Source organism: Hyaena hyaena, unplaced genomic scaffold, assembly GCF_003009895.1.
Source record: "Hyaena hyaena isolate Hyena2069 unplaced genomic scaffold, ASM300989v1 scaffold_879, whole genome shotgun sequence".
NCBI classification, from domain to species: domain Eukaryota; kingdom Metazoa; phylum Chordata; class Mammalia; order Carnivora; family Hyaenidae; genus Hyaena; species Hyaena hyaena.
The window spans coordinates 282,630-295,781 of NW_024081510.1; the positions used below are offsets into that span (position 1 = coordinate 282,630).

The window sequence follows — 13,152 nt, forward strand, 5'->3', positions numbered from 1 at the left end:
GAAGATGGTGGTCATGCCTCTGACACCAGCCCCTTAGGACTGACACTGTTAAGCCTGTAGCTACCCCAGGCCAGACCCCCCTCCCCCTCCCTAGGCCCACTCCCTCCTAAGCAAACGCCTCCAGCTGGCTGAACACTGTTGTTTGGACCCCAGAGAGCTGTGAGTGCCAACCAGTGTGGCCACCCTCCTATCTGCTACAGAACACGATGCAGAGAACATACACTGTCTGCGGTGGTGGCCAGCTCAGAGCTCCTGGGGGTGGGGGGGGGAAGGACAGATCCGCACGAAGGGGCTGTCCGGCTCCAGAAAAAACTCACCACCCTGCCCTGCCCCATTTCCTATCTCACCCCAAGCCCTACCCAGACCTCCAGGGACCCGCACCCGAGTGACTGGGGACCAAGCTTGCCATACACTTGCACGAGAGATAATCTGACCAGAGGAGCTGGGCCAGGACACCGGTGCACACAGGAAGTCAGCCCTAGGCTGGCAGGGATGTCTGAAGAGACCCAGGTGTCCCGAGGCAAGGGAGGGGCAATGCTGCCCTGCTGGCTGTGAAACCTATGATGTGGCTCAACCTTTCTAAGGCACCTTGATAAACCAGAACGTGGCCTGCCCACAACCACCTTCACCAGGCTGTGCCTGTGGCCTGGGAGTCCTTCTGGGCCATCCTATGCCTGACATCTGAGCCCCTGCCATTGGCAACCCCCAAGAAGCAACCCTGGCTGTGTGCCCTCGGTGGTTCTCGCACCCGACCACGACATATCTCCTGGTACAGATTGAATGTTACCAGCCTGCACTGAATCCCTGTCATCTTGGGACGCAGGGGCATCTAAAACGCAGGGGCAGCCCAGTCTCCCCAGCTCTTCCGTTTGTCTTCCTCTCCCGCTCCCCTGTCTGTACTTAAGCCTCCTAGGGACAGTCAAACCTGGTCTTCCAGGAGCGTGCCCTGACCTCCTGGGCTTTACAAAGCAGCTCTTGGTACGGTTGAAGGGGTGGACCCCACAGCCGCAGGGGCCGCCTGCCTCCTGGACCTGGTTTTGTTCCTGGGCCCAGACCCGCCCCTAGACCCCTAGGCCCTGCCCTGCCCTGCCTTTGCAACCGGCCCCTCCCCTGGAGACAGCTCCGCCCCTGGACCCAGACCCGCCCTAGACCTCACCATGCCCCTGCAATTGGCCCCGCTTCTGGACATGGCCCTGCCCCTGGAGACGGCTCCGCCTCTGGAATTAGTCCCGCCCCTGGAGACAGCTCCACCCCTAAATTGGCTCGGTCCCTGGATGCGGCCGGTTTCCTGGGCCCAGACCTGTCTCTGGACCCGGCCGAGCAGCCTGCAACTGGTCCCGCCCCTGGAGACAGCTCCTCCCCTGGAACCCGCCCCGCCCCAGGGGCCGGGCCGGGCCTCAGGGAGCCAGCTCCATCTCTTGGAGCCAGCCCCGCGTAGACACGCACCGTGCACGCTGACTCTGGCGCGGGTCTCCTCCGAGCCCACGCTGCAAGTGTAGAGGCCAGTGTCGTCCCGGCTCAGGTCATGCACCACGAGACCGCGCGTGCCCGCTGTGTGCAGGAAGTCGTACTTGTCGCTAGGGCCCAGCTCCACTCCGTCCTTGCGCCAAACCACGTGGGCCTGGGGGTCTGAGACCTCGCACTGCAGGGCCAGCGTGCCGCGCTCCTCTGCGGACACATCGTCCAGCGCCTTCAGGAACACCACCGGCTTTGCTGGGGGGAGGGTGTGGGCAGGTAAGCGAGTGCCACCTTCAGCCTGCGAGGAGCCCAGCGCCCCGCTCCGGGAGGACCCCAAGGACCCGCAGTGACGCCTCACCTTTGACCTCCAGGCGGGCAGTGACCGACACCTTGGGGGAGCAGGCGCGCACAAGGCCGGCGTCGGCCCGCCGAACCCGCTTCAGCACCAGCGTGTGGCGACGGCCCTCGTGGGAGATCTCGTGGAAGCTGTCGTTGTACAGAGGTGTGCCGTTGAGCGACCACTCCACTTCTTCGTCCTCATGGGACAGCTCGCAAGAGAAGCAGGCGCGGCCTTCCTCCGTGGCTTCTGCGTCCTGCATTGGCTTCATCACTGTAACCTCGCGTGCTGCAAAGAGCACAGAGCCGCTCAGCACCCTTCCCCCTTCCCCCCAACCTCTCTCTGGGGACCCTCCCCTCCCCTGAGACCCAACCCCCTACTGGAACCAACCCCCCAGACCCAGACCCTGCCCCCACCCTCTCCGCCACCCCCAGACCCTCCCCCCCACGATTCCTGCCCCCTCCTCCCCCTAGCGGAGGCCCTCCCACCGAGGACCCTCCGTCCAGTGGAGACTCTCCTCCGGGGACCTTCCCCCTGGGGGCCCTTCCCCTCCCCGCGGCGGAGACCCATCCCCCCGCCCCGGAACCCCGTGCGCCCTCTCTACCTTCCACTGTGACCTCGGCGCTGCTCTGGGCGCTGCCGGCCTGGCACCGGTAGACGCCGGCATCTGCGGGTGTGAGCCTGAGGATGCGCAGTTCCGCCATGTGGCCCTCCAGCCTCATCTTGTACTTGTCTGAGGGCGCCAGGGGCGTGTCCTCCTTGTACCACTGCACGGCCTTGGGGGGCGGCTTGAAGTCGCAGGACAGGACCACGGACTGCTGCTCGCGGCCCGACTTGGGCTCCAGGGGCCATGTGAGCACCATGGGGATGTCTGCCGCGGGAGGGGAGAAGGCAGCGCTGCGTCAGCGGAGGGACTGCGGGGTCCCAGCACCCTCCCTGTGGCAGGTCTGCCTGCAGCCCTCTCGCTCCAGCGGCACACTCACCGGAGACCACCAGGCGCGCGGTGGAGCGCGACTTGCCAATGGTGAAGTGCACCGGCCCGGTCATGGTGGAGCAGGTACGCCGCAGCGTCAGCCGGTGCACCGTGCCCTCCTGCTCCATGCCGATGGTGGGCCCGGCCTGGAGCACCGTCTTTCCCAGGAGCCACTTGGGCGGCCGCACCGAGGGGATGGAGGTCTCGCATTCGAACCAGGCGGGTGCGGGCTCCATCACCGTCACATCCTGCAGGACCCGGACGATGGTGATGGATTGCTCTGTGGGTGAGGGGCTGGTCACTGGCGCGGTCCCGCAGGGAGGACCGCCAGTGGCCACAGGCATGGGGGAAGGTGCCCGCACAGCCCCGCCCACACCTTCCACGAAGAACTGGGCGCTGGTCTTCACATCGCTGGCATCGCATGTGTAGATGTCCTCATCCTCTGGCTGCACGTCATTGATGATCAGCTTGCGGTAGAGGCCGTCACTGACCATCTCATACTTGGGCCCCGGCTGCAGCTGCACGTGGCCCTTGAACCACTGCACCTGGGCGCTGGCCCTGGACATCTGGCACTCCAGCACACCGCGGTGCTTCTCCATGGCGATCTTGTCCCGAAGTGGGCGCAGGATGGTTACCGGCAGCTCTATGGTGTGGTGGGGGGAGGGCGGACAGGGTGAGGGATGCTCAGCACCCCAGGAACTCTGCCTGGCCCCCCTGCCAAGTGGGCAGGCTGGAGCCCCTCCGCTGGGGCCAGCAGGTGGCTTGGCCAGGTGTCACCCTCTGCTTCTCTGGGACCCACTGCACACAGCTGACCAGGAGAAGGGTGGGTGCACACACATACATACACCCCTGCACCATGCACCCTGGCTCTAGACAAGCTCCTCCAGCACACCCCTGCCCCACCCCTGTCCCACCCCTCCACATCCCCACTTCTTGCCCCACACAATCCTGCATCAAACAATTCCAAGCCTCATACACCTTCGCCCCAACTTGCTGCAGACCCTCCCTCTTTTATGCCCTGACTGTCACCATGGCCACCTGTTAAGGCCTCATGCTCACCACATGCTTGGGGCCCCACACCCCTTCTCTGCATTGCTACAGTCCCAGGAGGAAGGATTTACTCAACATCCTGAGCTGCCTCTCAGAGCCCCCTGTCTTGCTGGCGAGGAGGCAATACCTCCCTTTCCTCCTCCTGGTCTTGCTGTCCTGGGACAGCTGCACTGTCAGCCCCCATAAGGCCCCAAAGCTGTGTCTTCAAACACACTGCCCAGCACACACCCTCCCCTGGGCTCCCTCACCTTTGACTCGGAGCTGGGCTCGTGATTCTGCGTTTTCAGCTACAAATTTGATCTCCCCTGCATCTTCTGCCAGGACCCTCCGGTAGATGAGGGTGTATGTCCTTCCTGGAAACACAGGCCAGTCAGTACCGGGGGAGCAGGGCCTGGGGACAGGATGGAGGAGAGCCCTCCCGAAGCCTGCCCAAGGGCACACCTTCCTGGCGGATGCGCACGTTGTCGCTGGGCCGAAGCTTATTGCCCTCCCAGAACCACTGGGCCGGCACTTCGTCATGAGAGATCTTGCAGGAGAAGGTGGCACCCTCCTTTTCCATCACCTCCACATCCTCCAGGTGCGTCACGATCTGAACATTGCGACCTGGGGTGGCAAGAAGGCCATGCCACTCCTGGGTGCACAGAGCTCCCCCTTTCCCTCCCCCCGAGATTGCTGAGGGGTGCAGGGCAGGGGTGGAGCCAGAGGGCTAAGCACCTTGCTGGGGCATGCAGGGTGGCCAGGAAGCTCTGGCCCAGCAGACCCTGACCCTTAGTCGGCCCACCTTGCACCTTCAGGGAGGCTGAGCTCTGAGCATCACGAGCATCACACACGTACACGCCCTGGTCACCAAGCTCACAGTGGAAAATGATGAGACTCCGGCACGTGCCCTGGGCCACCATGCCCACTGTCTTGCCCACCCGCAGCTCTACGCCGTCCTAAGGAGGAGCGAGGTGGGTCAGGCACTGGAGTTGCCCAGCAGAGCAGCCCACCCCTGCCAGCCCACAGTGAGGGGCAGGAGCAGGCGGAGCCACCTTCAGCCAGCGCACGTCCACGTTAGGGCGAGACAGCTCACACTCCAGGTTCACTCTGTCCTTCTCCGTGGCCACCACGTCCTGCAGAGGGCGGCTGAACCGCACAGGCAGCTCTAGGTTGGCAGGAAGTGGGAGGTGAGATGCGGGGCCTGCGATGCGTGATATCCAACAGCCTGTCTGGGAATGAGACCCTCCACCCTGCCCTCATCTGGCTCCCCAGGCCTCCTCGGGGACAGAGGTGGGTGCGCTCGGGAGTGGGGACCACTCATGCCCACGCACCAGTGACCGTGAGCCTCGCGGACGTGTGCACCCCCTCCGCTTTGAAGGCGATGAGGCCACTGTCCTGCGGCCGCAGCCCCAACAGAGTGAGGGTGTGGATGGGGCCCTGCACAGCCAGCTGGCATGTGGGCCCTGGCTGCAGCCGCACGCCGTCTCGTGTCCAGCTGCCCTCCACGTGGTCATGTGACAGCTCCACCTCCATGGTGGCCGTGCCCTGCTCCCAAGCCTCTGCCGCCTGGAGGCCCCGCACAAGCCGGACCTGGCGCACTGCGGGACACACAGGGGTGGGTGAGCCACCGCAGCAAGACTGCGGCTCCTCTGCCAGCCCCCACTCACCTCCCAGCCAGCATCTTGGAGGGAGAGGACCACCCCTTCCCTTGCTTCTCTCCCATCCTCCCCCCTTCTCGCCGCCCCCAGGACTTGTCCCTCTAGGGCGACAACCACTGTACTCCTCCATCCATCCTCCTTCCTCGACACTGACCCCCAGGCCCAGCCTGCTGCTGCCACTCACTTTCCACAGTGAGCTTGGCCTGTGTCTTGTCGTCTGGAGTCTCACAGCCGTAAAAGCCACGGTCCTCAAAACCCACGCACTGAAGAACCAAGCGGTGCCTGGTGCTCTCGGCGTGAATCTCCACATTCTTGCCTGGTGCCAGGGCCGTGGCATTCCGCGTCCACTTGACCTCAGGCCATGGCCGTGTCAGCTCTACCTCCATGGTCACTGAGCTCTGCTCCTCCACTGTCTGTGGCTCCAGTTTCTTTCTGAACAGCACTGGAGCCTCTGGGGTCACAAGAAAGGGAGGTCACTGCAGCTGCTGCCACTCCCAGGAAAGCCAGGGCACAAAGGGGCCTGACCATCCCTCCCTAGTCAGCACAGCTCCCCCCGGGAAAGCCAGGGCACAAAAGGGCCTGACCATCCTGCCAGTCAGCACAGCTACCCCCCACCGGGAAAGCCAGGGCACAGAGGGACCTGACCACCCCCCCCCAGTCAGTCTAGCCCCCTCCCCTCGGGAAAGCCAGGGCATAGAGGGGCCCCACCACCACCACCCCAGTTGGCACAGCTGCTCCCCACTGTGACCTCTTGTTCTGATTCTGTGCTGGGCCCAGCTGCACACCTGCACAGACACAACTGTAGAGGAGGGAACGGAAGCCCCAAGAACCGCTTTTTCCTCAGCCCCTCTCTCCCCTCCCACCCTCTGGCTCTGGACAAGCCCACCACAACAAGCAGCAATGGGGCAGGGGGTAAACACAGACTCTGAGCCCCCAAGCCTGATGCACCAGCCAGTCTGCCCCTGGACACGCCACGTGAAGGAGTGAAAGGCACTGGTCAGGTGCGCCTCCCAGTCCCATGTTCTGCCATGACCACTGCAGAAGGTGCCCACGTTACTCATTTACTCAGAACTAGCAGCGGATCATCAGGTGAGGTCCTGTCTTCAGCTGGGGGAGCTCATCCCCCTGCCCCCATCCCCTGCCACTGCCATGCACTGGCTGCTAACTCCACTTCCTCCCACCTTGCTGTCCATGGAGCTCAGCTTGGGATGCCTCCTCCAGGCAGCCTCCCTGGACGGCCTCAGTCTGCCCACCCGCAACCAGATGCACCTTTTGAGGGTTTACTTTCTCCCCTTCAGAGTAGATACCTGGCCCCTGAGTCCCATCTGAGTCTCCTTTCCTTAGCCAACGAAGACCAGTGTCCCCAGAGGTCATCCGGACCAGCTGGACACAGGCTGGCATGGAGAGTGGCCTGCGAACCAGCCCACCCGCAGGCCCTCCTACGCACCTCGCACCCGGAGTGGAGCAGCCGTTGAGACCCCCTCAGCCTCTGCGGTGATCTGGCCAGCATCCTCCAGGGTCAGGCCTAAGATAGTCAGGCTGTGGCTGGCGCCACTCTGAGAGATGAGGAACTTCTCGCTGGGCTGCAGTGAGGCGCCGTCCCGGAACCACATGACTGCTGCGTCGCTGGGGGACACCACGCACTGGAAGGTGGCCTCCTGGCCCTCCTCTGCCACCATGGCACTCAACCCAGGCGTGAACTTGACCGTGCGGGGGGCTGCGACAGGAGTTTTGCTTAAGAGGTGAGTAGGAGAAGCAGAGCTCCCCCACCATGCAGACGTGGAGAACGCGCACCCCCTCTGGGAAGCCCCCCAGGTGCCCTGCACCATTGCCTACCACTGACGGTGAGCTGCGCGCTGGTACGATCATCACGGGTCTCACACGCATACTCCCCCGCATCCTCCAGCCGCAGGTCGGACACGGTGAGAGACCGCCGGGGCCCAGCGGCTTCCATCTGGAAGCGCTTGCTTGCCCGGAGCTGCGTGCTCCCACAGTGCCACACCACCTCAGCCTGCGGTGGGCTCAGCTCGCAGATCAGTGTTACCGTGCGGCCCAGCTCCCCGCGTACGGGCTCCAGGGGACGGCAGAACTTAGCGGCCACCTCTGCGGAATGGAAGGGGGTGTCAGCTGCGGGGCTCCAGCCAGGGGACGAGCTCTGTGTCGACCAGTCCTGTGCCAAGTCCCACTCGGGCTCCACAGAGGGATGCTGCCTGCGCGACATCACGAGAGACCCTCCTCCCCCCACCTGACGCCCCAGCACACATGGGGTTCCCAGAGGACACCCCTGGCCCTGCTGACCTTCCACCTGCACCGGGAAATCCTGCCCGTCTGCGCCCACGCGGCAGCTGTAGACTGCCGTGTCCAAGGTTTGGGCCCTGCGGATTCTCAGGGTGTGGGTGTCCTCCAGGCTGGTGGTCTCATGCCGCTTACTGCGGCGAATCTCCACGCCGTCTTTGAACCACCTCACCGCGGCCACAGAGGGTGTCGCAAGCGTGGCGGTCAGGACAATGTCCTCGTGCTCCTTGACCACCAGAGGCTCCTTGTGGCCGGGTCTCTCCACAGTGGGGGCCTCAGGCTCCAGCTCTGGGGGTAGGTCAGTGAGCATGAGAGCAGGGCCCTTGTATTCCTAGCCTAGCCCCATCGTGCCTAGAGGCCACACTGTGGGACAAGATCTGAAAGAGACCCCCCAAACTCCCATTGCTCTGTGGCCCATCCCCCTGGCCCTCCACTGACTCTCTGCTGAACAAGCCTGAGAGTGAATCCAGCAAGGCTTCATGCCACCTGCTGGCCACCATCCAGGCTGCCAGGTTCCCAACAGTGTGGCCACAGGCCTGGGGGACAAGAGCTGAGAGCCCAGGATCCCTGCCCAGCAGGGAAGAGGGGCCGCATGAGCAGACACTGCAGACAGTGGGCAGCAGGCAGTTCAGAGAGACCCTGCCGCAGCCAGGGGCGTTGGCCCACATTACATACAGAAAGGCATCAGAGCAGAGCCAAGCCCACAGGGCTGACCGAAGATCAGCTGGAACTCAGGATCCCAAAGCCAGAGACAGGGGCAAGCCCCTCGAGTGAGGCTCCCCGGAAGAGGACTGAGCTCCATAGATGCCCACAGTGGGTTTATGATGAGAAACATGTCTGTTCACCAACCCCAGACAGAGAACGCCTACGGCCACAGACCACAGGACTTGGAAGCCCGGAGGTGCCCGAGGAAGCTGGTAGGCTGTGTGTTGGGTAAGGTGGGGATGTGGCAAAGCAGGGCAGAAACTGGGGGACACAGATGTCGAAACTGTCCCGAGAACAGGGGCTGCAGGGAGCATCCCCAATCCAAGGACCTGGGCAGTGGACAGAGCCCTGGGCTGGGCCCATTGGCAGAGACCCCGATAGGTACAACACACAGCCCTATCTGAGAATGGTTCATTTCCTGATTTGTCAGGAGCTTATCCCCTCTGCCCGACGCTGGTCCCCACCTGTGACGTCCAGGCGGAAGGACACCTTCTGGCTCCCCGCCTCGCAGCTGTACTCCCCGGTGTCCGCCTTCCCCGCCTGCTGCACCACCAGCCTACTGCTGCAGCCCTTGGCCTCCACGTGCACTCTGGAGCTGGCACTCAGCTTCTTCCCATCCTTGTACCATGTCACCTCCGTCTTTTCCTGGGCCACCTCGCAGCTCAGCGTGGTGCTGGCCCCGGCCTTGGCCTGCACCTCACTGTGTGCTGGCTGCTCCTTGGCAAACACGGCCGAGATCTCTAGGGACGCATAAGAACAAACATACCATCTAAGTTAGGAAGGCAGCACTGGGGAAAGAAGGAGTAAACGGGATGGCTGGAATGGTCTCTGGGCACTGCACCTGTGTGGCCTGCAGGGTCTTACCCACGAGACTGTGCACAGAGTCCACATGGCTCCCTGCTGTCACCTATTCTGTCAGCAGCTACTGGCAGTGCACGGGGGAGTGAACTTGTACCTCCTATCAGTGCATGATTCTGTTGATACGCTGCTGATTTCAGTTTGCTAATACTTTGTCTAACATATAGGCCTGGAAATCCATGACACATTGGCCTAGACTATAAATTCTTTCTTCTGTCCTGTCATCTTGTCCTACAGAAATTACTCTACTGCATGAACTGGGATAAGAGTGTACCTCCTTTTCTATTCTCTACAAGAATCCACGTGAACAGGAAATAAGTTCCAGGATGCCTGGAAGGATTTACCAGGCAAGCCACTGGGCTTCCATACTGTTCCATGAAGACACTTTGGTTCCTGGCTCTAATGTTCCAGGGGGGCTGTGTACGTTGTCCCCTTCTTATGTCGGTTGAGATTTGCTTTTCTACAACCACTAGGACTGTATGTCACCACTGTTCTGGTTCTCTGGCATTAAATAATGCCAGATTCTCTTAAATGACACATCAGAAAGATGCACAACAGGTTTTGTGATGTCCATACACACCCACAACTCATGATCTACTGACACAATAGCAAACTGCTGTGTGGGGGCACCCAGGAGTCAGGTGGGGCTGCTCTGAAGTTCTATTTGCCCAAAAGAGGGTCACAGACTTCTCTGGAACCAGTGGGGAGGCATCAGTGTCATGGAGCACCATCCAAAAACACAGTAGGATGAATGCTGCCTTACCAGTCAGGGGCTGTTACCACTGAGCGTGCCGATGCCCCACAAGCCACATACTCCTCTGCTTCCCTAACCCTCTACCTCAGAATCCAAGGGCAATTCTGACACAGGATATCCTAACTGAAGACAAAGAGGAAACAAGATTTGCTTTGAAAAGAGCTCCAAATGGCACATGTGCACATCACAGGAGCTCAACTACCACTTTGCAGCTCTTTATGTATTCTGCTGAGATGCTGCAATAAACATCTATTTGTGTTTTGCACAGAGGGAGCTTCCACACCCATGAACATGGCCCAGAATACCTACAACCTCAATAATGCAAGTTCAGGCTTGAGATGATTCCAGCTATGGCCAGGAGGCTGATGTATCCTCTTATCCTGGCTTACTGAAACCCAAACATCTCTTGATAATGGGAACCTTTATATGAAGCTACAGAAGCCACTAGAGCATCCGTAGATGAGGACATCTGGTTGACCTCAGCCCAGTGCACCACATAGAGCTCGAATCCCAGATACCAAGGAGCCAAGGTGGGTTCTGAAGGGTGCTGGGGACAGTGGCTGAGCGTTGCAATGTGGACACACCATAAGGTGCCCAAGAGGAGCTCTCTCCTGTCTGTACACTCTTCCCTTCCCACATCCATGAGTTCAGCCACCAGAGTGAAATGGGAGGCAGGAGGTTGGGATCTGGAGAGAGCAGCAGGGTCCATCTGGGTTGTGCGCTAGTGGCATTATCACAGGCAATCAAGGATAAGATATTAGCCCCAGAACTGACCTGTGACATCCAGGTGGAAGGACACCTTCTGGCCCCCAGCCTCGCAGCTGTACTCCCCGGCATCTGCCTTCCCCGCCTGCTGCACCACCAGCCTCCTGCTGCAGCCCTTGGCCTCCATGTGCACTCTGGAGCTCGCACTCAGCTTCTTCCCATCCTTGTACCATGTGACCTCTGTCTTGTCCTGGGCCACTTCACAGCTCATTGTGGCACTGGCCCCCACCTTGGTCTGCACCTCACTGCATGCTGGCTGCCCCTTGGCAAACATGGCTGAGGTCTCTGGGGACAGAGAGGGATACACAGCATCAAACACACTATCTCCATTAGGGCCACAGCCTTGGGAGAGCAGGCCTGGATGAGGGTGCAGGGACACGGAAACTCCTCCAGGCTCTGTGCTGGCTGCAAAAGTACCCAAACTTCACTTATGGGCTCTACCACTGCTCCACCACTCCCTATGACTTGTTCCAGACAGGGATGCTGGAAAAGACTTTGCCATGCACATGCTCCTCTAGGAGAGGTACAGGGGTGTTGCAATGCACACGCACCCCAGCCTTCCCAGGTGATGCACTCTTTCCTCATGGTTGTGTGGGGAGCTGCTGCAGCTCCCTGCTCTTGTCTACCCTGTGATGTCCTCTGCCAGCACCTGCAAGGAGGGATACTGTCCCTCCTGGGGCTTTTCCATGTGGGTCTCTGATAACTTGCACAGTGGAGTACTGTTCTTAGTTCTCTGGCTCTTCTCTTCTGCAATGTGGTATCACTGCAATGCCCTGCCCGGTTATCAGTTATTGCTAATTATGTCCTGTCCTTCACATATTTGTTTTTAGGCACTCTTGCACTTGCATTAGAGCTTTGATAATTATGGTTTTGTGAATATTTTCTCCATCACTGTCATTTGCCTTTTTATCCCTGTGTGTCTTCTGATGATATAAAGTTCTCAGTTGTGATTTAGGCAAGTATGTCAATGTGTGTGTTGTGACTGGTGTGTTCATATCCTATTTCAGAAATCTTTTATTACCCTGAGGCCATTAAATGCTGTGTGTTCTCTGCTAAGAGCGTGTTTTGTATTTTACACTGGAATCCTAGCTCGGTTGGAGTTGGTGTCTGTGTGTGATGTGGAGGAGCCATCCATTTTTATTATAGATAAATAGATCACTTGAGAGAGACATAAAGGAGAGATAGATAGATGATAGATAAAAGATAGATAGATACATAGATACATAGGTATGTAGGTAGATAGATGATACAGATAGATGATAGATGGATAGAAACATAGGTAGGTAGGTAGGCAGATAGATAGATGAATAGATAGATAGATAGATAGATAGATAGATAATCCAAATAGATGATGGAAAGATGGAGAAATGTATGATACAGATAGATGATACACAGATAGATAGATGATATAGACAGATAGACAGATGATAGATGATACAGATAGATGATAGATACAAAAGTACACAGTCTGAGCACCATTATGAAAAGACCATCTACCTCTATACCATGTGCCAGCATTACAGAATAAAAATAATGGAAAAGGGGGTGCTTAGGTAATTTAGTCAATTAAGCATCTGACTCCTGGTTTCAACTCAGGTCATGATCTCACAGTTCATGTGTTTGAGCCCCATATCAGGCTCTGTGCTAGCAGCAGGGAGACAATGCATTCTGTCACTGCTCCACCTGGGCTCTCTCTCAGCCCCTCCCCTGCTCTCTCTCCCTCTCTCTCTCTCTGAATATAAATAAAGATTTTATTTTTTATTTTTTAAATGTTTTATTTATTTCTAGGAGAGAGAGAGAGAGAGACAGCGTGAACAGGGGAGGGTCAGAGAGAGAGGGAGTCACAGACTGAAACAGGCCCCAGGCTCTGAGCTGGCAGTCAGCACAGAGACCGACGCGGGGCTCGAATCCACGAACCGTGAGATCATGACCCAAGCGAAAGTCGGACGCTTAACCGACTAAGCCACCCAGGCGCCCCAAAGATTTTAAAAAATGTTCCATTCCCTTTAAAGAATGTAAAAGGATGCGGTGGGTGAAGCTGGTTATGGGACGTTCTATTTGAACCTTACCACTTTGTCCCTTTGTGCTATGCACCTGCCCCCAAGTTGCAACCCACTGTCTTCATACTACAGCTTTATTAGTTATATTAGTTATATTACTTCATTTTCTATTTCTCCTTATTCATTGTATGGTGTTGCACACAGTTATATCAGTGGGGCCATATACAAGCTCCAGTTAGGGGACGCCCTGTGAGTGTGATGTGCTGTAGCCTTCTGTACCCTGCATCAAATCAAGGAACTATCTTCTTGTCACTAGTTAA

At 58.7% G+C, this 13,152-nt stretch overlaps 1 protein-coding gene across 1 annotated transcript in view; it reads right to left on the bottom strand.

Moving 5' to 3' along the window:
* Positions 1-13,152, bottom strand: part of OBSCN (obscurin, cytoskeletal calmodulin and titin-interacting RhoGEF) — a 159,920-nt gene that overhangs the window by 75,290 nt on the left and 71,478 nt on the right. The window contains 17 exon segments of the mRNA XM_039220260.1: positions 1,447-1,713; positions 1,817-2,083; positions 2,400-2,666; positions 2,779-3,048; positions 3,145-3,411; positions 4,067-4,171; positions 4,260-4,421; positions 4,600-4,753; positions 4,850-4,962; positions 5,129-5,395; positions 5,640-5,906; positions 6,903-7,172; positions 7,292-7,558; positions 7,754-8,038; positions 8,920-9,195; positions 10,842-11,117; positions 12,682-12,699. Of these exon segments, the coding sequence (XP_039076191.1) occupies positions 1,447-1,713; positions 1,817-2,083; positions 2,400-2,666; positions 2,779-3,048; positions 3,145-3,411; positions 4,067-4,171; positions 4,260-4,421; positions 4,600-4,753; positions 4,850-4,962; positions 5,129-5,395; positions 5,640-5,906; positions 6,903-7,172; positions 7,292-7,558; positions 7,754-8,038; positions 8,920-9,195; positions 10,842-11,117; positions 12,682-12,699 (3,798 nt within the window).